Genomic DNA, 26141 nt, shown 5'->3' with positions numbered 1-26141 from the left:
TCCGTCGCTGGTTTCATCTTACTTCATTTTTCCCTCCCTTCCCCTATGATCCTCTGTCTTGTTTCTCAAATTCCTCATATCAGTTAGGTCATATGATAATTGTCTTTCTCTGATTGACTTATTTTGCTCAGCATAATACCTTCTAGTTCTATCCACATCATTGCAAATGGCAAGATTTCGTCTTTTTGATGGCTACATAGTATTCCATTGTATATATATATACACCACATCTTCTTTATCCATTCATCTGCTGATGGACATCTAAGTTCTTTCCATAGTTTGGCTATTGTGGACATTGCTGCTATAAATATTGGGGTTCAGGCACCCCTTCAGTTCACTACATTTGTGTCTTTGGGGTAAATACCCAATAATGCAGTTGCTGGGTCAGGGTAACTCTATGTTCAACTTTTTGAGGAACCTCTATACTGTTTTCCAGAGTGGCTCTACAAGCTTCCATTCCCACCAGCAGTGTAGGAGGGTTCCCCTTTCTCCACATCCTCTCCAACACCTGTCGTTTCCTGACTGGTTAATGTAGCCATTCTGACTGGTGTGAGGTGGTATCTCACTGTGGTTTTGATTTGTATTTTTCACCAACATGCAAGTTCTTTTCCTTCCCTGCCAGCCAGACAGGCAGATGGGAGAGGCAGACGCCTTCATTGTCAGTAGTTCTTTGATGTGAAAAGGGGCATCACAGTCATTTAAACTTGATCCAACCTCTTTGCATCTTACAAAGTTAAATAGCTAAAAGAAGTAAAATAAGAAGGCAATGCTTGTGGAATGTGCAGTGCATATTGGCATCTCATGCCTCATTATGATTCATCTGCTTTCTTCTCCTGTTCATTCATTTCTTTTGAAGGCAGTGGATTTTTCTCTTGTGTTTCTGTCTTCTTCAATTTCGACTTACCAGATTTCTCAATCTCAGCCATATCAGGTTTGTCAGACATGATTGCAGAGGAAGTGGAATGAGGTGTGTGAGTAAGTGATGACTGGTCTGCTCAGTGGCTGCCGCCAAATGGAGAGTACCTTGTATATTCCATTTCATTTTTTAAAAAGATTTTATTTATTTGACACAGAGAGAGAGATCACAAGTAGAGAGGCAGTCGGGGGGGGGGGCAGGAATGCAGGCTCCATGCTGAGCAGAGAGCCCAATGCATGGCTCAATCCCAGGACCCTGAGATCATGATCTGAGCTGAAGGCAGAGGCTTTACCCACTGAGCCACCCAGGTGTCCCATTTACCTTGTATATTTTAAAGACAAATCTGTTTCATACATTTGTTTTACATTTCTCCCAATCAGTGGCTTCTGCTTTTAACAGTGTCTTTTTTTTTTAAAGTAGGCTCCATACCCATTGTGGGGCTCGAACTCATGACCCTGAGATCAAGAGTTGCATGCCCTACCAACTGAGCCAGCCCGGTGTCCCTTGATGGTGTCTTTTTTTTTTTTAAAGATTTTATTCATTTATTTTACAGACAGAAATCGCAAGTAGGCAGAGAGGCAGGTAGACAGTGGAAGAAGCAGGCTCCCTGCTGAGCAGAGAGCCTGATGCGGGGCTTGATCCCAGGACCCTGAGATCATGACCTGAGCCACCCAGGTGCCCCACTGATGATGTCTTTTGAAGAGAGGAAGAGCTTTAAATTTTAATAAAGTCAAATGTATCAATTCTTTTTTCTTTGGCTTGTGTTTTTTGTGTTCTATCAGAGAAATCTTTGCCTAATCAAAGAGCACTAAAATTTTCTACTTCGTTTTCATCTGGAAGTTTTACATATTTTAGGTTTTACTTTTAGGTCTCTAAACATTTTGCATTAATATGGTATGTGTTTACGTTTGAGGTTCACTTTTTAAAAAAAATTACCTTTTGAGTCTTTATTTATTTATTTGACAGAGAGGGAGGGAGATATAGTGGGGGGAAGGGGCAGAGGGAGAGGAAGAAGCAGACTCCCAACTGAGCTGGGAGCCTGATGTGAGGCTCTATGCAAGGGTCTATTCCAGGGTCCCAAGATCATAACCTGAGCCAAAGGCAGATGCTTAACCAACTGAGCTGCCCACATGCCCCTTTAAAGTTTATTTTTAAGTTCTGTCTATATCCAGGGTGGGGCTGGAACTCACAACCTCAAAATCAAGAGTCTCATGCTCTACCAACTGAGCCAGCCATTGCTCTGAGGTTCACTTTTTTTTTTAAATTTAAAGATTTTATTTATTTACTTGACAGACAGAGATCACAAGTAGGCAGAGAGGCGGGCAGAGAGGGAGAGAGGAGGAAGCAGGCTCGCCACTGAGCAGAGAGTCTGATGTGGGGCTCAATCCCAGGACCCTGAGATCAGGACCTGAGCCAAAGGCAGAGACTTTAACCCACTGAGCCACCCAGGTGCTCTGAGGTTCACTTTTTGATATGTGTATCCATCATTTGTTAAAAAATTATTTCCCCCATTGATTTGCATTTTGCACCTCCATCAAAAATTGCCTATATTGGGGTGCCTGGACCATTCCAGGACCCTGGAATCATGGCCTGAGCCCAAGGCATACCCTTAACAACTGAGCCACCCAGGCGCCCCAAGGAACTAAATTTTAAATAAAAGCCTAGGTTAGATAAATAATTTTCATATTGTTTTTCACATATACAGCAGTTAGAGTTAGTAAGAACTGTGTGGGGTTTTATGTTTGTTTGTTTTGTTTTTATCTTGGACTCTCCCCACTCCCTAGGAAAGGTTAAATGCTTCTTTGCAGTTTTGACCCCTATCACTTTTTGTTAAAAACCAACAAATTTAAATGTTGGCCAGGGATTAGCGGTAAGAAGAAATAGATGACGTGAGGCCAAACCCCTTTTTCAAAACCTATACAAGAATAGATATACTAATGAGGGTGGGCAGAAGGAAAACAATTAGTGGTTATGCATATATCTAAGGTTATTAAGCACTCCTGAGGAACTAAATAAATCTTACTAAAAAGTCTCATTTAGGGGATGCCTGGGTGGCTCAGTTGGTTAAGCAGCTGCCTTCGGCTCAGGTCATGGTCCCAGCGTCCTTGGATCGAGTCTCACATGGGGCTCCTTGCTCAGCGGGGAGCCTGCTTCTCCCTCTGACTCTGCCTGCCACTCTGTCTGCCTGTGATCCCTCTCTCCCTCTCTCTCTGACAAATAAAAAATAAAATCTTCCCCTGGGGATAAAAATACATTATATGTTTATAAAAAAAAAAATGGAAGGGGAGGCGAACCATAAGAGACTATGGACTCTGAAAAACAACCTGAGGGTTTTGAAGGGTCGGGGGTGGGAGGTTGGGGGAACAGGTGGTGGGTAATAGGGAGGGCACGTATTGCATGGAGCATTGGGTGTTGTGCAAAAACAATGAATACTGTTATGCTGAAAAAAATAAAAATTAAAAAAAATAAAATCTTAAAAAAAAAAAGAAGAAGAAGAAGTCTCATTTAGGGGTGCCTGGGTGGCTCAGTGGGTTAAGCCTCTGCTTTCGGCTCAGGTCATGATCTCAGGGTCCTGGGATCGAGCCCCGTATCGGGCTCTCTGCTCAGCAGGGAGCCTGCTTCCCTTCCTCTCTCTCTGCCTGCCTCTCTGCCTGCTTGTGCTCTCTCTCTCTCTCTGTCAAATAAATAAATAAAATCTTAAAAAAAAAAAAGAAGAAGTCTCATTTAGGGCCGCCTGGGTGGCTCAGTTGTTAAGCATCTGCCTTGGGGTCAGGTTGTGATCCCAGCGTCCTTCGATCAAGCCCTGCATCAGGCTCCTTGCTCAGGGGGAGGCCTGCTTCTCCCTCTTCTGCTTTCCCTGCTTGTGTTCCCTCTCTTGCTGTGTCTCTGTCAAATCAATCAATCAATCAATCAAACTTTTTTAAAAAAGGCTCATTTATAGAAAATAAAATGATTAAAAATTTGGTACACTTTTTCATAGAAAATAAAATGATTAAAGACTTGGTGCACTTTTTATCTCTTTTTTAAAAGATTTTATCTGAGATTTGAGGGTGCACAAGTGGAAGAGAGGGACAGAGGGAAAGGGTAAGGGAGAAGCAGACTCCCCACTGAGCTGGGAGCTGGATGTGGGCTCCATCACAGGACCCTGAGATCATGACCTGAGCCAAAGGCAGCTGCTTAACTGACTGAGTCACCCAGGCACCCCCTCCTTAAGTTTGTTTTAAATTAATCTATTTAATAAAAAAAAGTTAACAATTAGGTTTGAATAAAACCAAACAGTAAATAGGGCTATTTCTAAGACTGTCTTCATTTTTTTTAAAGATTATTTATTTATTTATTTGATACAGAGAGAGAGAGAACACAAGCAGAGGGAGTGGAAGAGGGAGAAGCAGGTGCCTCACTGAGTAGGCAGCCCGATGCGGGGCTTGATCCCAGGACCCTGGGATCATGACCTGAGCTGAAGGCAGATGCCTAATGACTGAGCCACCCAGGCACCTCAGACTGTCTTCATTTTTAAAAAAAGATTATATTTATTTATTTGAGAGAAGGAGAGAGAGAGCACAAGCAGGGGGAGAGGGAGAGGGAGAAGGGATGCTTTCCCCTGAATAAGGAGCATGACACAGGACTGATCCCAGGATCCTGGGATCATGACCAGAGCTGAAGGCAGATGTGTAACTGAGGCCACCCAGGCGTCCCTAAAACCACCTTCAAATAACTGTAAGATGTTAAAGAATTGCTACCAGTTTCACATGGAAACCTAGGACTGAAATTAGTAAGTATATTTACAAAATTCCCAAAAGGTGTATAGCTGCATATTAGGCTCCCTATTAGATCATCATTTCCCTTCTGTTGAAGGAAAATCTTTATGATGAGTCAATTTTAGTGTTAAGATAATTAGCAATCATTTGATAATTTAGTGAATCCCAGTAATGAAAAGAATAACTGTCTTTTCTTTTTTTTTTTAAAGATTTTATTTATTTATTTATTTGACAGTGAGAGAGAGAGATCACAAGTAGGCAGAGAGGCAGGCAGAGAGAGAGAGAGAGGGAAGCAGGCTCCCCGCCAAGCAGAGAGCCTGATGTGGGACTCGATCCCAGGACCCTGAGATCATGACCTGAGCCGAAGGCAGAGGCTTTAACCCACTGAGCCACCCAGGCGCCCTGTCTTTTCAGAACAGTCATTAGAATTACACATGAGGCGCCTGGGTGGCTCAGTGGGTTAAAGCCTCTGCCTTCGGCTCAGGTCATGATCTCAGGGTCCTGGGATGGAGCCCTCCATCGGGCGCTCTGCTCAGTAGGGAGCCTGCCTCCCCCCACTCTCTGCCTGCCTCTCTGACTACTTGTGATCTCTCTCTCTCTGTCAAATAAATAAATAAAATCTTTTAAAAAAATAGAAACACACATATATGGTACTAAGTTCAAATATCATTTAATCCTTACAATAGCCTTATGAAATAATTATCCTTATTTTATATGATTTGACCCCAGGTAATACCGGATAGCACTTCTCTACTCCTCTCTCTTCTCTACTTCTATACCCATTCTTCAAAGCCCTGCATCCTACATCATTTCTGATATTCACCCTTTTCTAATATTCTATCCTTTTCTGATGTTCATAGTAGGAAGAGAGTTCTCTCTTTTGTTCTCTCATTATGTTAGAATTTTTAGTAAGGCACTTGCCACAATTTACCCGATTTGTCTAAAGGTTCCATTTTTGTGTATATCTTCCATGTATATACTAGGTTATGATTGTCTGGAGATCAAGAACTTACCTTGGGAGACATTTCCCACCAGTTATTTGGGTGGAGTCTTGCACATATATAATAGACAATATATGGTTATTAAAATGAATCTACTAAATGTTATGGTTGCATATAATTTATACAGGAATTTATAGATAAACTTGCTCATGTGCAAAGTTCCACGTATATTAAGCAGCATAACGTAATGAGTTAGAGCTTGCTAAGATAGAATTCTGACTCTTGATACTTCCCAGCTGTGATCTTGGCTAAGTCACTTGATTCTGTGCCGTTTCCAACTCCTCTAATGGAATTAATAATAATACTTACTTCTGATGTTATCATGTGGATTGAGAGAGTTCACTTTTGAAATGTGTTTTAAAGAGTTCTTGGCGTATAGTAATATACATGTTAGTCTTTCTATTCTTGGCAACATTGTAATAGTAAAAAGCTGGAAACAACCTAAATGTCCATCAGTAGGGGACTGATTAAACCAATAACAGCACATCCTAAACGGACTTCTGTGCAAATATTAAAAACATTAGGGATCCAGAGGCTCCTGGCTGTTTGATTTGTAAGAGCACAGACAGGACTCTTAATCTCAGGGTCCTTGAGTCTGAGCCCTACAGTGGGTGTAGAGATGACTGAAATAAAACTTAAGGAAAAAAATAGGGATCCAAAGATGATGTAGGAATGACTAATAGGCATATGAAAAGAAGCCCTGGGTGCGTGGGTGTTTCAGTCAGTTAAGCCTCTGACTCCTGATTTTGCCTCAAATCATGATCTCAGGGTTGTGAGATCCAGCTCAGCATGGGTGTGGAGTCTGCGTGGGATTCTCTGTCTCCGTTTCTGTGGGCCGTTCCATTCCCCCACTCCGCTCCCAAATGAACCAAAATGAAGACCACTGAGGACCAAAATCAAATATGACTATTTCATTTACAGGATGGCTATTAGATAAACAGTAGCAAGTGTTGGCAAGGATGTGGAGAAATTAGATGCCTATTACATAGATAGTGGGAATGTAAAGTTATGTAACCACTTTGCAAAAAGTTTGGTATGTCCTCAAAAAATTAAACTCAGGGGCGCCTGGGTGGCTCAGTGGGTTAAAGCCTCTGCCTTCGGCTCAGGTCATGGTCCTAGGGTCCTGAGATCAAGCCCTGCGTCGGGCTCTCTGCTCAGCGGGGAGCCTGCTTCCTCTGCTCTGCCTGCCTCTCTGCCTACTTGTGATTTCTGTCAAATAAATAAATAAAAATCTTAAAAAAAGTTAAACTCAGTTTTAGTATGGCCCAGCAATTTCCCTGTACACCCAAAGAAATTGAAAACCTACATCCACATAAGGAAGATGTGGTCCATATACACGATGGAGTATTATGCCTCCATCAGAAAGGATGAATACCCAACTTTTGTAGCAACATGGACGGGACTGGAAGAGATTATTCTGAGTGAAATAAGTTAAGCAGAGAGAGTCAAGTATCATATGGTTTCACTTATTTGTGGAGCATAAGAAATAACATGGAGGACATGGGGAGATGGAGAGGAGAAGGGAGTTGAGGGAAATTGGAAGGGGAGATGAACCATGAGAGACTATGGACTCTGAAAAACCTGAGGGTTTTGAAGGGGCGGGGGGTGGGAGGTTGGGGAACCAGGTGGTGGGTAATAGGGAGGGCACGTATTGCATGGAGCACTGGGTGTGGTGCAAAAACAATGAATACTGTTATGCTGAAAAGAAATAAAAAAGTGAAGAAAAAAAAAACCCTACATCCACAAAAAACTGTGTGCACAAATGTTCATAGCATAATTCATAATACCCAGAATGGATACAACCCAGCTGTATAACTGATAGAATGCATAAACAAAATGTGGTACATACAGCGGAATATTATTTGATGATAAGAAGGAATGAGGTACTGGTATAGGCTACCACATGGATGACTTTTAAAATACTATGCCAAGTCAGAGAAGCCAGGCATAAAAGACCACATACTGTATAACTGCATTTATATGAAATGCCCAGAATATGCAAATCCATATAGACAAAGTAGAGCAGTGATTCCAGGGGGGAAAATGGGAAGTGACTGCTAATAGTAGGGACTTCTTTTGGGTGGGGTGAGAAAAATGTCATATATGGAATTAGTGACAGTTGATGTGATTGTTGCACATTATTGTGTTACAATAAAAGCCAGTCAATTGTGCACTTTTAAATGGCGAATTTTATCTTAATTTAAAACAATAGGGAGCTCTGTATGTTCTGAGATGACATACTCTCCAAAATACATTAAATGAGAAAAAGAAAATACAGAACAGCATACATGGCATGCTGCCACATGCTTAAAGAAACTAACGTACACACACACTTCTCAGGGATAAAATCTCTTGGAAAGAGACATAGGAAACCAGCAACATTACTTCCTAAAGGGAGGGGATCTGGGTGTCTGAAGAATAGGGGCAGCGTGGAAGGGAAACCTACCTTTCCAGGATACTCTTTTGTACCTTTTGATTTTATTACCACTTAATCATGTTTCTGTTGTTTTTTTTTTTAATTTAAGAAATAAAAATGAAAAACTCTGATGTTTTATCCTTAGTCTTAACTTTTATTTTAAGGGATCATCTTCATTTTCTTTTGCAATCAGCTTAGAAGATAGCCACCCCTTTGGTCAGATTTATTTATTCTCTTTTTTTTTTTTAAGATTTTTATTTTATTCATGGACAGAGAGAGATCACAAGTAGGCAGAGAGGCAGGCAGAGAGAGAGAAGCGGGGGAAGCAGACTCCCCGCTGAGCAGAGGGCCCAATGCGGGACTTGATCTCAGGACCCTGAGATCATGACCTGAGCTGAAGGCAGAGGCTTAATCCAGTGAGCCACCCAGGCATCCCAGATTTATTTATTCTTTAGCAGGTGAAGCATTTAAGATGACAGTTTTTACTCTAAATCCTTAATGATATACTATACTTGAGAATGTTTTGCTTTCTCATGGAAGAAAAAAGCCCAAACATAAGCCTTTAGATTATCTATCTACTAGTCCTACAGCACAATCTTAATAAAGAAGTTTTACTGATAATTGGACAATTTATTCATTATGGCAGGGATATAACAAGAGCGGTTGTAAAGTGGCCAGTCTTGTAAGTCAGGAGCTATGATCCTTGATCCACTGCTCAATCCACTTCAATATCTGATTGATATTATCTTCTAGATCTTCTGGTTTATTGCTGGGCAGTTGATGTACTATTTCTTCCTTGTAGGATGCTAATGCTTCTTCATAAAGAACTTGAAAAATTTCACACTGAATATTGTCTTTTAGTTTCTTTTCATTATAACCCCTAGAAAACAATGAGAAATAAAACAAAAAGCACACTGAATGACCTTAACTGGAATTTTAGAAACACACTAGAAACTGGATACTTTTAAATACATGAAAAATCATGCAAAAATATTTCTTGTAGCCTGTTTACCTCAAGAAAATTAGATTGGCACTTGTAATATGAGAGACTTTTTTGACAAGAGGGTTAAACAAAGGTTCAGTGTCTAGGTTTATCTTAATTTTCTCCACACAGTTTGTCATCCACTCAATTAGCAAACAAATCTACCTACCTGAAGCCAGATATTGAGTTATGAGCTAAATAAGGCTACAGCTGTGGTCCTAGATTTAAAAAGCATTAGAGAGGGATGCCTGGGTGGCTTAGTGGGTTGGGCCTCTGCCTTTAGCTCAGGTCATGGTCTCGGGGTCCTGGGATCGAGCCCTGCATAGGGCTCTCTGCTCAGTGGGGAGCCTGCTTCCCCCTTTTTCTCTCTGCCTGCCTCTCTGCCTACTTGTGATCTTTCTCTCTTTCTGTCAAATAAATAAATAAAATCTTAAAAAAAATAAAAAAAATTTTTAAAAGCACTAGAGGAGCTAAGATATAGACAGATAAAATAACTAGATGGCATATAAAAATGAAATACTCATGGGGGGTGCCTGGCTGGCTCAGTTGGTGGAGCATGTGATTCTTTTTCTTTTTCTTTTTTTTTTAAGATTTTATTTATTTGACAGAGAGAGACACAGTGAGATAGGGAACACAAGCAGGGAGAGTAGGAGAGGTAGAAGCAGGCTTCCCGCTGAGCAGGGAGCCCAATGTGGGACTCGATCCCAGAATCCTGGGATCATGACCTGAGCCGAAGGCAGACGCTCAATGACTGATCCACCCCGACACCCCGGAACATGTGATTCTTGATCTCAGTGTTATAAATTTGAGCCCCACATTGGATGCAGAGATTACTGAAAAGTAAAATCTTTATAAAAAAATGGAATACTTATGAGAGGGTGCTAGGAAGATGGCAGAGTAGGAGGATCCTGGGATCACCTTGCTGCGTGGTGGCCTAGAGAGCACCTATATTGGCATTAATAACCCAGAAAGCAACCAGAAAGCTGGTAGAACAGACTCTCCGCGGCCTGACATAGACAAGAAACCACAGTGAAGCAGATCCACCCTCTCCGATCTCTCTTGGCCAGATCCCATCAAGGCGCTGCCACAAGCCTGCCAGTGTGTGCACAGCCCAGACAAGGCCAGCACCACTCCAGAGTGAGTCCTGCTCCAGGAGGGGGGAGGAGAACCACACACCAGTCTGACTGTGACCCCAGCAGTGGGCTGGGGGTAGGCAGCTGGTCTTGACTACAGGCCCCACCAACCACCAAAAGCTTCTGAGGGGACAACACAGGGAAAATGCCTGCAGTTTGGTGCTCCTTCATCTCCCGTAAACACCTGGTCTGACTCAGCGCAAGCCCAAGGCAAACCCCCAACTGGCCCACAAATACCACAGGGAACAGACTCTGCCCACAACAGGCAGAGTGCCATCACAGGCTGGACTGAGGGCAAACACAGCTCCACCACAAAGGTAGGACACCCTTTTAGCAACACAGATTGGAAACACCCCTGAAGTGCCAGGTACTAGGGAACAGGAGACACTACACTGTGGGACCTCTTCTTCATAAAGCCTCTACTTTCAAGTGTGGGAGACGCAACTAACTTTCCTAACACAGAAAAACAGACACAGCAATAGAATTAGCAAGAAACAGAGGAATATGTCCCAAGTGAAAGAGCGGAACAAAATCACAGCCAGAGACCTAAACAAAATGGAGATGAGTAATATGTTTGATAGTGAATTTAAAGTAATGCTCATAAAGATGCTCGCTAGAATTGAGAAAGGAGTGCAGAAACTCCATGAGAAACTCCCCCACCGGCCAAGAAACAGCAGACGTAGAAAAGAACCAATTAGAGCTACTGGACTCACTGATGGAAATAAAAGTAGACAACCTGGAATAAATAGCAAACAAGAGGAAGTAGAAGAATGGATCAGCAACCTGGAGGACAGAGTATGGAAAGTAATCATGCTGAGCAGATCAGAGGGGAAAAAATATGCAAAATGAGAACAGACCCAGGAAACTCAGCAACACTGTCAAGCGTATCAGTCACATGACAGGGATCCCAGAAGGAGAAGAGCAAGAAAAGGGGGCAGAAGATTTGTCCAAAGAAATAATAGCTAAAAAACTTCCTGAACCTGGGGGGGGGGGGGGAGAAATCCAGATCCAGGAGGCATAGAGAGCCCCCAACAAAACCAACCCAAAGAGGTCTGCACCAAGAAACGAAGTAAATAAGATAGCCAAAAGTAGTGATAGAGAATTTTAGAAGCAGCAAGAGAAAGGAAAGCAGTAACATACAAGAGAAACCTCATACAGCTATCACTGGGTTTTTCAGCAGAAACTCTGCAGGTCAGAAGAAAGTGGCATGATAAATTCCAATGGCTAAAAGGAAAAATCTACAGACAAGAATACTGTATCCAGCAAGGCTTTCATTTAGAATAGAAGGAGAGAGAGAGTTTCCCAGAAAAACTACAGTTAAAAGCAAAACCAGCCACATCCCTGTCACACAGGATGCCATCGGCCTGTGGGTCCTAAATTCACAGTCCGGCCACTCTCCTGCCTGAGCTGGTGTGCACAGCCTGCTCAGTGCCAAGTCAACATGCCTTCACCTCACATTGCCAAGGGCTCAAACTGGCACTCTTTCCCTCAAATTCCAGCCCTTGTGCTCATTTGTGCACAAAAATGGGCATAATTATAACAGCAGAATGAGGCAACCCAAACAGTGACACTCATTCTGTGGAATATATAATGGATAAAAGGAGTGTGCTAGCCTGAGAACATCGCCAACAAGCGCATCAAAGAACAATACATATGTCATGATTCTAGTTAGTAAAAGAAACAAACCTGGAAAAATAAAACAGTATGAAATCAGAGAGGGAGACAAACCGTAAGAGACTCTTAAGCACAGGAAACAAACTGCGGGTTGCTGAAGGGGAGGTAGGTAGGGGGATGGTGTAGCTGGGTGATGGGCATTAAGGGGGGGGCACTTGATGGAATAAGCACTGGGTGTTCTTTGCAACTAATGAATCACTGAACTCTACCTCTGAAACTAATAAAATACTATATGTTAATTGAATTTAAATTTAAAAAGGACCCCCCCCAAAAGAGTGGAATACTTATGATGGGAATACTGTATACTAATTGGGTACTTGATCATACATACAGATCTATCTCTGTTTTCCTAATTCCAAAGACATTTAAAAAAATTAACTTACATAATCTTTAGGAAGATATGTAAATTAGCCAGCTAATTAGCTAATGAAAAAGATAAAGCAAATATTCAAATTCAAATTAGTTCAACCTTGTAACAAGATTAAATTGAACTACTTAAAAGATGATTAGCTTTATGAGAATATAACCAACAAAGAAGAAAATTTTTGCACATCATGTATCTGATCAGAGATTTGCATCTGAAATACACAAAAACTCTTCTTAATTAAAAAGAAAGAACCCAATAAAAAATTGGGCAAAGAATCTGAAGAGCTCTTTCTCCCAAGAAGACATACAAATGGCCAGTAAGCATATGAGAAAAGGCTCAACATCATTAGTGATCGAGGAAATGCAAATGAAAACCACAATGAGATACTACTTTATATCCACTGGGTAGGCTACAATCAAAAAGACAGATAACCAGTGTTCGCAAGGATGTGGAAATACTAGAGCCGTCTTACATTGTTCTTGGGAAGGTAAACTGGTGCAGCCGCTTTAGAAAATAGCCTAACAGTTCCTCAAAATGTTAAACATGTGTTACCATATCACCCAGCAGTCCCATTCTTAAATTCCATATCCAAGATAAATGAACATATAATGTCCACACAAAACCACAGGCATGGATGTTCATAGCAGAATTATTTATAATAGCCAAAAATGGAAACAACGAAAACATCTATAATCTGATAAATGGATAAATAAAATATGGTATATCCATACAATGGGATAGTATTTGATTAAAACAACAAATGAAGTACTGATATGTGCTGCAACACAGATGAGCCCTGAAACATTATGCTAAATAAAAGAAGCCACAAAAGACCACATATTGATTTCATTTATGTAAAACGTCCAGAATAGGCAGATCCACAGAGACAGAAGGTGAACTACCAGTTGCCTAGGACTAAGGGACTGGGGATATATGCAGAGTGACTGCTAATGGGTATGGGTTTTTTGGGAGGAGGGGGACAATGAGCATTTTCTAAAATTGGTTGTAGTAATGGATGCATAATTCTGTGAACATACTAAAAACCATTGAATTGTATGCTTCAAATGGGTACATTTTATGTATGTGAACTTATCTCAATAAGAACTTATCTCAAAAAATAAAGCTGTTTTTTAAAAGGTGACTACCTTGTAACTTTTTCGTGGCTAAAAACAAGACTAACTCTCTCATAGCTTTTTCAGACCTGTCAGTCTTCCCCTATTTACATAAAACAGTAGTTTTTTTTAAAGATTTTATTTTTAAGTAATCTCTACACCCAACCTGGAGCTCTAACTTACAACCCCAAGTTCAAGAGTCGCATGCTATACTGACTGAGCCAACCACATGCCCCAAAACAGTATTTTTTTTTTAAAGATTTTATTTATTTATTTATTTGACAGACAGAGATCACAAGTAGGCAGAGAGGCAGGCAGAGAGAGAGGGAGAGGGGGAGAAGCAGGCCCCCTGCTGAGCGGAGAGCCGGATGTGGGACTCAATCCCAGGACTCTGGGATCATGACCTGAGCCGAAGGCAGCGGCTTAACCCACTGAGCCACCCAGGCGCCCCCAAAACAGTAATTTTTAATTAAGTTGCCTTGTTTGAGAAAAGGAATGTGTACTATTATGATCTTTCTTACTTCTCATTTAAAATACTTTTAATGGCTTTTCACTGCCAAAAGAAAGATGATTAAAGTTTTAGGTCTAGCTCCAACCTTCCCTGTATATTTGCTACTATATTCCTTGGTGCAAGGATTTTGCAAGTATCCCATGCAGTGATGGTTAGTCAAAGCTGACTACCACTGTCAGTCTGACTTTCAAATTCTAAACCTGAACTTAGGGGCAAACTTTCAGAGCTTTCCTTCTGAGATTGCCTTGTAAACCCCTCTAGAACCTCCATCTTTCCCAGCTTGAGTCAAAAGACTGTGGAAAAACATTTCCCATAAAAATTTCTGTTTTGGTTATACTGGATTAAGTCTGATGTCCTCTTGGAGAGACCAACTCAAATATATTTTAAAGGTGGTGAAATGTTGATTTATCATGTCCGTTTTTCATAAACTCTCCCACTCATGTTGAGGGGATAATGAAGGAGGGTAATGTTCATCCAGTTCTCAGAGTATGTTCTTGGCTTGGCTGTTCTCCCAGCAAGGTTTTACATTAAGGAAAGAGCATGACTAAATAGGGTTGCTGTATAGTATATTTTACTGAATCAAACTGTCAATTGCAGTATTCATTCACTCAGTTATAAATTACTGCCTGTGTTTTACACAAGCATCTTTTTCTTTTGGACTCAGAACATTGGTACCACACAGACATGGTTTATAACAAGAGACCAAGCATCACATTTTCAAATAGACTCCTTTCTCATGGTAGTACTGGCCAATTTCAGGAATCCAAATAAAGGTTTATATCATACTTTAAGAATTCAGTGTTTTTCCTCTTACCTTGTTTCAAGTCTTTTGTACAATACACTGTTATCTGCTTGCAGCACAAAAACTATATGAAACCAGCGTTCAGGGAAGAAATCACAACCATGGTAATCAACAATAACTCCACCTTCACTCATTTGGTTTTCCAATTCATCAACTACCTGTGAGAAAGGGAGAAAAAGAATGCTCCTCTTAAAAAAAATGAGGTCAACTTTCCTATTAAATTTTAAGAAGTATACTTTACAGGGGCACCTGGGTGACTCAGTGGGTTATGTGTCCAATTTTTTATTTCATCTCAGGTCATGATCTCAGGTTTGTGAAATCAAGCCCTGTGTCAGGCTCCACGCTGGACATGAAGCCTGCTTAAGAGTCTCTCACCCTCTCCCTCTGCTCCTACTCCTCCCCTTGTGTTCTCTCTCTCTCTCTCAACACAAACAGAAAAGTATACTTCATAAATAAAAATTTATACTTTATAAATAAAAATTGTACTTACTCTATCTTCATCTAAAATGGGGCATTCATACTCTTCATCATAGCCATCATACAACTGCCCTAAAAGAGATTTACATTGACATATTAAAGAAAAGTAATATCTTCTAAGTAACTTCCAGTAGTCTTCAGTTAATTTTATATTTTGGGAAATACATCACCAATTACTCTTTTAGAGACTGACTAGGGCACTAACACAGTAGATGTCACATGGACCAAATGTGAAGAGCAATACTGAAAAATTAGAATTTTATCTAGAAGGAAACTTGGACAGCAGTCAATCTGATACCAATTTTAGTTATCAAAATTGAAACCAACTAAAAAGAATGAATAATTTCATAATTTGTGGGACTGTTGGAAGAGGACTGTATTTTATTTTTGGTTAAGCTACCGTTTGGTGGGAAGAGGGGATTGAGCCCCACAATGACAGGCTCTGTGCTCAGCAGATTATCTCCTCTCTGCTGGCACATATGTGTGTTTTTTCTCTAGAATAAATAAAATCTTACCTATTTTAGAAAACGTTGAAATTAGGTTAAAACAAGCATGAGTTCTGAAGTAACAAAGGAGTGGTCCTTGAGGGAGGCACAGAGCCTGGAGGGTACATGGACAGATGTTGGGCACAAGAGCCACCTCTTGAGCACCTTAGTGTGGCCTTTGCTTCTGGATTATTGCTCAACCCGCAGAAACTCTAGTTAAAAAAATTAAACTGCTTGGGGCGCCTGGGTGGCTCAGTGGGTTAAGGCCTCTGCCTTCGGCTCAGGTCATGATCCCAGGGTCCTGGGATCGAGCCCTGCATCCAGCTCTCTGCTCAGCAGGGAGCCTGTTTCCTCGTGTCTCTCTCTTTCTCTGCCTGCCTCTCTGCCTACTTGTGATCTCTGTTTGTCAAATAAATAAATAAAATCTTTTTAAAAAAATTAAACTGCTTGACAGTGGGAAAACTGGTTAACAATTTAGAAAATAATCTAAATCCTTTATATTATAAACTAGGTGAATTAAAGAGCTAATTTTTTAATTCCAAAGATAAGTAGTGGAAAATTTAATCTATAAAGGAATGATTCATTGGCGTTTGTGAAAGAATACAATGACTAAATAAAACACATAAAATGTTAAATCTCAAAAAAAGAAAAGTTAAATCTCTATTCAATGAAAAATAATGTACCCAGAAAAATTACAGACTGGGAGAAATTTTTGTAGTAGGACAAAGGACTGAAATGTAGATTATATAATGACCTTCAAAATCAAGATAAAAATAAGTAGTTTAACAAATAAGATTTCCCACAAGATGGAAAAGATAATTAGTAAACATACCATGAAAAAATGGACTTTCCCAGCTATTAAAGAGATGCAAATTAAAATGAGCCTTTTTATGCCTGTTGCATTAATTATATACATATATAGTATATTAAAATGTATTTTTAAAATAATTTTAAAAAGAAAAATGTCATGCCATTGATAGATTTCCTCTACCACTTAACTTCTGACCTGAAATTTTTTTTTAAAGATTTTATTTATTTATTTATTTGACAGACAGAGATCACAAGTAGGCAGAGAGGCAGAAAGAGAGAGAGGGGTGAAGTAGGCTCCCTGCTGAGCAGGGAGCCCGATACGGGGCTTGATCCCAGGACCCTGGGATCATGACCTGAGCTGAAGGCAGAGCCTTTAACCCACTGAGCCACCCAGGCACCTCCTAAATAAACCCTTGACTCATAAGACTAGTGAAATCATTAAAAATATATGTTGTTGAAAATAAGGACAACTACTGCAATATTAAATTAGAACTAAAGTTGACTGCAATGCTGAGATGCAGGATTTCTTAAATCATGTTAATGTAGTTGAACAGTGTAATCCAAGCTTTCAAAGGTTCATTAAAAAAAAAAAAATCAAATACCATTTACAGGTGTCTGTAGGGGTAATAAGGATTTAATAGTGAGCAAAATGACCAGGAGGGCAAACATAGTCTTTCCCTCAAAAAGGGAAAAGTTCACAATAAAAAGTTTACATTAAAAAGTTTACAATAAAAAGAGAGGACAGACAAGTAACCTGGAAATTACACCAGGATGATACTTTAATGTTATAATTCATGGTGTTAGAAGAGCAAAAGTATGGACACCTATTATGTTAGGAACATAAACGTGGGATATTAGGGGAAGCTTCCTGGAGGAAGTGACTTTTAAGGGGAGACTTGGAGCAGTTACCAAAGGGATAAAGGTAGGGAAGACTATTTTCTTTTCTTTTTTTAAAAGATTTTATTTATTTATTTGACAGAGATCACAAGTAGGCAGAGAGGCAGGGAGAGAGAGAAAGGGGGAAGCAGGCTCCCTGCTGAGCAGAGAGCCTGATTTGGGGCTTGATGCCAAGACCCTGAGATCATGACCTGAGCTGAAGGCAAAGGCTTAACCCACTGAGCCACCCAGGCGCCCCAAGGGAAGACTATTTTCAACAGAGAAGGTATTCAAAGCCAGAGAGTATTAGGAGGAGAGGACTCAGGGGAGGGAAAGTCTCTTAGACTAGTTGGAAAATACATGATAAAGGGTCAGGTAAATTGAGGCCAGATCAAAAAGGGCCTTAACAGCTGCAGAGTTAGACTTTATCCCAAAGCAAAGTAAAATCATTAAAGCATTTTAATCATGAAATGATATGATCAATAACAAATATTTAAAAATAATTTTGGTTTCTCTGTAGAGAATGAGTTGAAAGGAAGCAAATCCAGAAACAGGGACACCCAATCAAGGCTACTGCAGAATTTTAGATGACTGATGGTTATAACCTGTACCATAAGGAATGAAGAAATGGATTCTAAACTTCATTTCAGATTTCCCCCCCAAAAAGGGAAAAACCTATGCTACTTGTAATTTTTTTTTTTTAACATATGCTAACTTTAGAAGGTTTCAGTTGAAAGTCAAATTTAGAGTTGTATATGTATAGGGTCCTAATCTAGAAAAGATGAAAAGGCTTGAATTGAGTAAACTACCAAAAGCTTAGAAAATTAATTTTCTCAACAAAGTTTTATGATTTATTTAAAGATAGGTTAGTTGGAGGAGAAAAATTGATGTGGGGTCAGTTAAATGTAAGTCCTTACCTTAAAAGATCTTTCCAGCTGTAGTTAAACTATAAAATCATTACATTTTCTTTAACTGCCATCCCAGAATTAATACACTCACAAGAAAGCTGTTATTTAATACTGGAATGCTATCTGTTTTGATGCATTCTTGGGATCAAGCCCAACGCGGGGCTCGATCCCAAGACCCTGAGATCATGACCTGAGCCGAAGGCAGAGGCTTAACCCACTGAGCCACCCAGGCGCCCATTTGATGCATTTGATGTTTTCTTACTCTGGAAACATATGTACCACATTTACTACAATCCAACAAGAAGCTTAGGTCTGTGATGCAACCAGTACCAAGAAGTTAACTGGTTTAGAAGGATTATTTTGTTACCTGACCTTTTATGTAGAGAAAAGCACAATGAAATCTACGTAACAATCCAACAAGAAGCTTAGGTCTGTGATGCAACCAGTACCAAGAAGTTAACTGGTTTAGAAGGATTATTTTGTTACCTGACCTTTTATGTAGAGAAAAGCACAATGAAATCTACGTAGAAAAGTTAGAGAGCACCAAAATGTGACATCTGAGTTGGGCCTTTTAAAGAGTTGTTTATAAGGTGGGTAAGGAAGAGCACCTATAGGTGAAGGGAATAGCATGCATAAAGACATGGAGGTCAATTCCCAGTGTCTGAGGAACAGTAAGTACGTGAAGTATAGACTGAAAGGGACCTAGGGAAGTGGCTACAGGGAAGGCTAAAGGTAAACTATGACCAGTTCATCATTAGGGAGGATGGACTTTATCAGGAAAAGGTCAAGTCTTGTTTATTCCTTCTCCCTCTTTCTTTCTTTCTTTTCTTTCTTTCTTCCTTTCTTTATTTTTTATAGAGATTACAAGTAGGCAGAGAGGCAGGCAGAGAGAGAGAGAGGAGGAAGCAGGCTCCCAGCTAAGCAGAGAGCCCGATGCGGGGCTTGATCCCAGGACCCTGGGATCATGACCTGAGCTGAAGGCAGAGGCTTTAACCCGCTGAGCCACCCAGACACCCCTCTCCCTCTTTTTTTTTAAAGGACATAACAAAGAGGGAAGGAAAAGATACAAAGAGTAAGAGATTCACTGGAAATGGGCTTGAAAATGGGATCAGTACCATATCAATTTTTTTTTAAGGCAAACCATCAAGATTTACAGGCGAATGCATTTGTGTAGTGTTTGAATGTGTCCCTATGTGTGGGGAACAGGAATCAAGAGTGGGCAAGTAGGTAGGACTTCAAAGCATGTGCTTTTTAAGTCTCATTAGTTTGGAGAGGTCTGGGAACTACCAAGGTGGTAACCTTTAGTGGGTATCTAGAAATTAGGCTCTTTTTTTTTTTTTTTTAAAGATTTTATTTATTTATTTGACAGACAGAGATCACAAGTAGGCAGAGGCAGGCATAGAGAGAGAGAGAAGGAAGCAGGCTCCCTGCTGCGCAGAGCCCAACGCGGGGCTCGATCCCAAGACCCTGAGATCATGACCTGAGCCGAAGGCAGAGGCTTAACCCACTGAGCCACCCAGGCGCCCCCAAATTAGGCTCTTTTAAAGGGAGCGACTAGTTCAGAGTGGATGAGATTACTAAAGTCAGGGGCAAAGTAACAATATAGCTGCAGTGAAATTATTGGGAAAGAAGTATATGGTAGGGGGCACCTGGGTGGCTCAGTCACTTAAGAGTCTGCCTTTGGCTCCAGCTATGATCCTAGAATTGAGCCCCCACATCAGTTCCCTGCTCGGCGGGGAGTCTGCTGCTTCTTCTGCCCATCCCCACGTGCTCGCAATCGCTCTCTTTCTCAAATAAATAAATAAATAAATAAATAAATAAAATCTTAAAAAAGGAAGTATATGGTGGGAGGGAGATCACATGCAGACTGGGAGATAGCAGTGCCGGAGGGGCCAAATAGGTTAGTTTCCAAGCCTTCCAGTGGATGCGGGGGAAATGGGATAAAGGGGTTAGAGTCAGGATAGCAAAGCTTTTTCTGTAAAAGGCCAGACAGTAAATACTTCATGCTTTGTGGGCTAGCGTTGGGGCAGTGTGGTTCCTGTTAAAAAAGCAGCAGCCTGCCAACTCCTGGGTTAGAGAAAGATCAAGATTTTTTTTTTTTTTAAATTTATTTATTTATTTATTGGGGGGAGGGGGGTAGAAGGAGAGAAAGAGAGAGAGAGTCTTTTTTTTTTTTTTTAAAGGTTATTTATTTATTTATTTGACAGAGAGAGATCACAAGTAGACAGAGAGGCAGGCAGAGAGAGAGAGAGGGGGAAGCAGGCTCCCTGCAAAGCAGAGAGCCCGATGCGGGACTCGATCCCAGGACCCTGAGATCATGACCTGAGCCGAAAGCAGCGGCTTAACCCACTGAGCCACCCAGGTGCCCGAAAGATCAAGATTTTAAGTGTTGAGGGCTCTGCTGTGCTTTACAAGTTTCCAGTGGATCCAATGTTAATATACTTTGTCTAGACCTATGGGAATCCTGGGGTTTATAAACAGAGGCTTAAGACGGATACACTTGTGGAAGGAAAATTAAGGGTGCTGATAAGTGCAACTAAGTGATTGCATATGGGAAAGGGTATCAAGTGAGGAAGAATCTGACGCTGGAAATTACAAGGGTAAGAAAAGCATTCTTAGCCACACCATAGTTAGGACTCCCAGTAATTTTATTAAACTTAATTCCCCACCTAGGGTGCCTGGGTGGTTCAGTTGGTTAAGCAACTGCCTTCAGCTCAGGTCATGATCCCAGAGTTCTGGGATGGAGTCCTGCATTTAGGCTCCCAGCTCCGCAGGGAGTCTGCTTCTCCCTCTGACCTTCTACCCTCTCATGCTCTCTCTTACTTGCTCTAATAAATACAATCTTAAAAAAAAAAAAAAAAAAATTCCCCACCTAATTTTTCCTGCCTTGGTTGCACATGACCTAAGAATTATCTCTTAGTCTCAAGAGATTACTAGAATGGCAGTCAACTCCATTTAGACAAGTTCATTTAAAATCAGGGTGGCTTTTTTTTTTTCTTTTTTTGGTCTTGTTTCTTTATACCAGGGTTTCTCCATCTCAAATACTACTGACATTTTGAGCATAATAATTCTTTTATAGGAGTGGGGGGCTATTCTGTGAATTGTGGGATGTTCAACAGAATCCCTGGCCTCCACCCCAGTCTTGACTATCAAGTCTCCAGAAATTGCCAAATGTCCCCTGAAGGGCAAAATCACACTTATTTGAGAGCCACTGCTTTATAGATGGTTACATGGTATCCCTTAAAATATATAACTATTTGAGAAAAATGAGGACAGGTGTCTCAGTATATTTTCTAGTTAAGATTTTATCTTGGAATATGTTCTAGTTAAGATTTCCAGATATATTCAAATGGCATCGGGGGAAAAAACCAATCTGATACATTATGAAAAACCTTATGAAGACCATCACCTAGGGGCGCCTGAGTGACTCAGTTGGTTAAGCATCTGCCTTTGGCTCAAGTCTCAAGCCAAGGATCCCAGGAACAACCCCCCTCTATCCCCATCCAGATCCCTGTTCAGTGGGAAGCCTGTTTTTTCCCTCTCCAGCCCTCCCCACCACCCCTGCTCTGTGCATGCACATTCTCTCAAATGGATAAATAAAATCTTCAAAAAAAAAAATATAGAGAGGATGTTTGGGACTATACACACTTAGATGTGTTATAGTGGCTAAAATAGTGTTGAATACAAGTATGAAAGGAACCAAATGTCTAGTGTTACTGTTCCTCTCAGTACTACACAATTGATTATATAGCAACTTCTTTAAGTTTAGAAGTGTTAAATTCAGGGGCACCTGGGTGGCTCAGTGGGTTAGAGCCTCTGCCTTCGGCTCAGGTCATGATCCCAGGGTCCTGGGATCGAGCCCCACATCGGGCTCTCTGCTCAGCAGGGAGCCTGCTTCCTCCTCTCTCTCTCTCTCTCTACCTGCCTCTCTGCCTGCTTATGATCTCTGTCTGTCAAATAAATAAATAAATAAATAAAAGAAATGTTAAATTCAGGGGTGCCTGGGTGGCTCAGTGGATTAGTCTCTGCCTTTGGCTCAGGTCATGATCTCAGGGTCCTGGGACGGAGCCCACAGGGAGCTTGCTTCCTCCTGTTTTCTCTGCCTGCCTCTCTGCCTACTTGTGATCTGTCAAATAAATAAATGAAATCTTTTTTTTTAAAAAGTGTTAAATTCGGTAAGATAAACTGGAAGACTGAAATTGACAACTGTATTGACTCTAAATCACTTGTCAGAGACTATAAAGTTCAACAGGCAAAGGAAAAAAACCAGATTTTTTTTATGTAGGCGTAAAATGGGAAACTGGTTATGTAAAACAATACCTAAGTTTTATTCACTATACTTAAATATCGAACCCGGATTAAAAATATGATCATGATACTGACTTACAGCATCAAAAATATGACAAAGCTAAGATATGCAAAACTGACCTGCAAAAAGAGATAACAGAAAAAAAAAATTAAATTTTGAAGTGGGTACATCCTGGGAGACACATCAAGGGTCCTTAAATAAAACCAAAGAGAGCAAAAAATGACCCAGAAAGTTGAGTAATTGAAGAAGAGAAATCCAAACAGATGAAGTGGACTCTACAAAAAAGAGGCATGGTTACACTTCAGCAATCTTAGAAAATGGGGCCATAAGAGTTACACACTAGAGATCATGCTGTGATCTAAACATCTGAAGACACTAGAAGTACTACTCTAGTGTTTATGAACAAACTACTACTTCAAGTTGTCGTCACTGTTATTCCTGTTGGTGACATGTGAGAAAACTGCTTCTAAAAACATAATTGCCAAAATACCAACAATCAAACTGATGAAAACAGTTTTATTTTTTACACTTAAAGGCTGATGAATAACCATTACTAATCCTATTAAAGAAAACCCAACATCTCAATCGGAAAGGATAACCATGTTTACTCATTAAATAGCATTTAAGTTTTCTACAACACAACTTGAAAATACCCAGCATGCATGTTTAATCTAGTACAATGGATTCAAGACCAAGTATACATGTTACAAGCATCAAGGCTGGATTACAAATTATCATAGTCATCATCGTCATCATCATCATCATCATCATCATCTTCTCGTTTTCTTTTCATTGCATTTGATGATTCATTGGCAGTATTTTGTGATGACACCATGTTAGTGGTAATAAGAATGTTTTTGGACCCAATTAACGATGGATTAATCAGAACATTCTGAACTGCGGATGTTGCAGGAATTGATGCTTTTACAGTTGGGGACTGTGAAGTGGGCATCTGTACTGTAAACCTTTGCCCTGTGAGGGACATTGGAGTTCCTACTTTAGTTGACACAGACATGGTCTGTGGGGTTGGTGTGCCAAGAGTAGGAGTACTTGGTCTGCTAGTAACTGAACCAACACTTAACCGTGGAACTGTTATTCTTCCCGCAGAGGTAGATGCCTTTTTTTGTAAAGACTTAAGTCTATAGTTTGGAGCGGTCAAGCAGTATCTATCAGGTGGCAACCTGGGGCCTGAATATGGCTTGATTAATGGCAAAGGAGTTTGATTTCTTTGCCTTGCAATATCTAATAAAAAATCTCTTGGGGGAGGAGATGTAAAAGACTGATCAGCACGACACTGGATAGCCAATCGCACATCATCTGCATCAACAGTAGCTTTCTTAGCATGGCTGGAATAAATTTTTGCATCATCTAGAATTGTGGTCACATATCGGAAGGCAAACTCCAACATCTGATTTATAACTCTTGGCTCATATTCTGTAATCCCCATATCCTTCAGGATTTGTGCCATCATCTGTGCATCTTTCGGCATGCTCTTGGGAGAAGCCATCTTGCCAGACTCCATGATATCCGTTGATCAGACTTTAGATCATTTGAAAAAAATACGGACATTAGATCAAATCTGAAATAGTTACTTTAGTAGCAACTGTCAGGAACTTCAAAAAATTTAAATACTGTTAAATTTTTGAAAATATATTTAAATCTTTAAGTGTTAAATCTTTTTAATTTTAATTAAGGTCCCTTTAAGTTTATTAAACTTCTATACAAATTACAGAATATAAAAAAATGAAGACAAATAAGGGAGTGATAAAAAATTGGGAGAAAACGAGGTAAAATAAAAACCTTTATCACTTCAGAATAATGTGCAGTTGTGTGCAGGGATGCAACTATCAAGCTAAGAAGAAACCATAGTACAGTCACGTCCTAAGAGTTCAAAATAATATCCTTCCAGTGAGATCTATACTCATCATCTCCACAGATATGCTTAGGACCATCCAAACCTTTATGTGTTTGCCCATCTCAAAAACATTCTCCCTATGTCCCATCTCTTCAATTATTACCACTCAGAACTACTGGCCAACAGAGTGGGGCAGGATGGGGTAGAATGGTCAAAACCACCCAAGACAGTACTACACATATATTACTTTCTCTTTCTACAGGCTCCCAACAGAGCATTAATTCCCTAATGGTACTCTGCTTTTTGTACCCTCTGACAAGTATAATACTAACACTCTATTATCTAGTCTCTCTCTTTTTTAAAACCATCACCAATGTATCCCTTACCTTCTCGAGCTAAATCACCCACATTAATGTATTTCAGTCCTGATCTTGATGCAAGTTCTTTGCCTAGCGTGGTTTTTCCAACCCCTGGTGTACCTGTAAGACAAGCCATAGATACTTGTTAGACATTAGCCACCTATCTACCCTGCTTCAAGTTTTTAACAACTGAAGCGAAAATATCCTAATTAGCAATTCCCTGTGAATATACACTATAACCTAATCAAAACTACTCAAAGTCTGTTGCATAAAGGAATCTCAAGTGTATCTGAGTGGGGTATCAGGAGTATCAGGAGTGGGGCTTGGGGGATTAATAGCAATTCGCAGACTGCCTGCCACCGTTAACAGATACTCCCAGAATAACACTAAGTATCTCAAATTACCATCATTTACTTTATTTCTTTTAATTAAGAAATTATTTATGGGGAAAAATTTTAACCAGTATGAAAAACAGCTATCACCCCGGGAACTTTACAATAAAAAAGCTTCTGATGCTAATTCAACAAAAATCACACAGCAAGTTTATCAGCCTGCGCCATATATATTCGAACCCTTTTGTCCAACCGTAAATGGCAGATACAAAAGAAAACGAGTTACGGCCCAGGAAGGCCAAAGGACAAGGCGTCCAGTAGCATTAAAAGATCCATTAAGGGTCTGAGAGCGACTTACATTATCTCGCTAAAACTCTAGACAAACCTTGCCAATTAAAAAAAAAAAAAAAACAAACAAACCACCACTTTTACAAACAAAAACCAGATGTCGAAAGATTCGGCAGCTTGCCAGAAAGAGGACCTGAAGAAGTCTCTCTCTCTCACCGAGCAGCCTCGGGCCAACAGAATCAACATTCCCCGCCCCCCTCCCCGCCTCCCACAACGGTCGGAGGAACCGGTCTCTTCGAGGCCCTGACAACCGCCACGCCGCGCGGCCCTCCACTAGTCTCGAAACAGAACACCGAACGGCACCCTTCGGACGTCCGACGCCCCACGGCACTCGACGCCTTTGGCCTGCCCCGCCACCCAGCGCCGCCCCGCCGCGCGCCTGACCGGTGAGCAGGATGTTCGGAAGCAACATGGTCCTCACCGCGCTGGCTCCGGGCGTCTAGGCCCACGCGCTTTACGCACAACAGGGAGGAGCCGGAAGCGGCGAGCTGCGGCAAGCGCCAGTGGCCCCGGGGGCTTCGAGGCCATGCGCGGCGCTCGCGGCCCATCTCCCCCGCCTAGCCACTGAATATTGGTTACCTGGCCTTCCATAGTACGCTTGCAGCGCAGAGTCTAAGGCAGGGGCACAAGTCGGGTCCTTGCTTTGGGTCAGGCAGTGCGGCAGAAGCCTAAGCCACTGGGGCCGTTGGCGGCTGCCCTTCTGCCTGTGT

At 40.9% G+C, this 26141-nt stretch overlaps 3 protein-coding genes across 4 annotated transcripts; all 3 read right to left on the bottom strand.

Annotated features, from left to right (window-relative positions):
* Positions 1–593: 593 nt before the first annotated feature.
* Positions 594–944, bottom strand: LOC123938838 (thymosin beta-4-like). Its single transcript, XM_046000567.1, has one exon. It carries the CDS (start codon positions 942–944, stop codon positions 810–812), a length of 135 nt encoding a protein of 44 aa, XP_045856523.1. The 3' UTR covers positions 594–809.
* A 7478-nt stretch (positions 945–8422) lies between these two features.
* On the bottom strand, positions 8423–25900 carry AK6 (adenylate kinase 6). Of its 2 annotated transcripts, none has more exons than XM_045999864.1 (5): positions 25816–25900; positions 24779–24871; positions 15163–15221; positions 14685–14830; positions 8423–8971 (listed from the first exon to the last, which is right to left on the bottom strand). In XM_045999864.1, exons 1-5 carry the CDS (start codon positions 25841–25843, stop codon positions 8779–8781), a joined length of 519 nt encoding a protein of 172 aa, XP_045855820.1. In that variant the 5' UTR covers positions 25844–25900; the 3' UTR covers positions 8423–8778. The 2 variants fall into 2 exon arrangements, with proteins under 2 accessions (XP_045855820.1, XP_045855819.1); XM_045999863.1 differs by having other exon boundaries at positions 25735–25879.
* On the bottom strand, positions 23117–25845 carry TAF9 (TATA-box binding protein associated factor 9). Its single transcript, XM_045999861.1, has 3 exons — positions 25816–25845; positions 24779–24871; positions 23117–24076 (listed from the first exon to the last, which is right to left on the bottom strand). Exon 3 carries the CDS (start codon positions 24057–24059, stop codon positions 23262–23264), a length of 798 nt encoding a protein of 265 aa, XP_045855817.1. The 5' UTR covers positions 24060–24076; positions 24779–24871; positions 25816–25845; the 3' UTR covers positions 23117–23261.
* Positions 25901–26141: the final 241 nt, after the last annotated feature.

Source organism: Meles meles, chromosome 3 (genome assembly GCF_922984935.1).
Source record: "Meles meles chromosome 3, mMelMel3.1 paternal haplotype, whole genome shotgun sequence".
Classification (NCBI taxonomy): domain Eukaryota; kingdom Metazoa; phylum Chordata; class Mammalia; order Carnivora; family Mustelidae; genus Meles; species Meles meles.
Note: the sequence above shows the minus strand (reverse complement) of the source record. Positions and strands in the feature narration are given on the sequence as shown.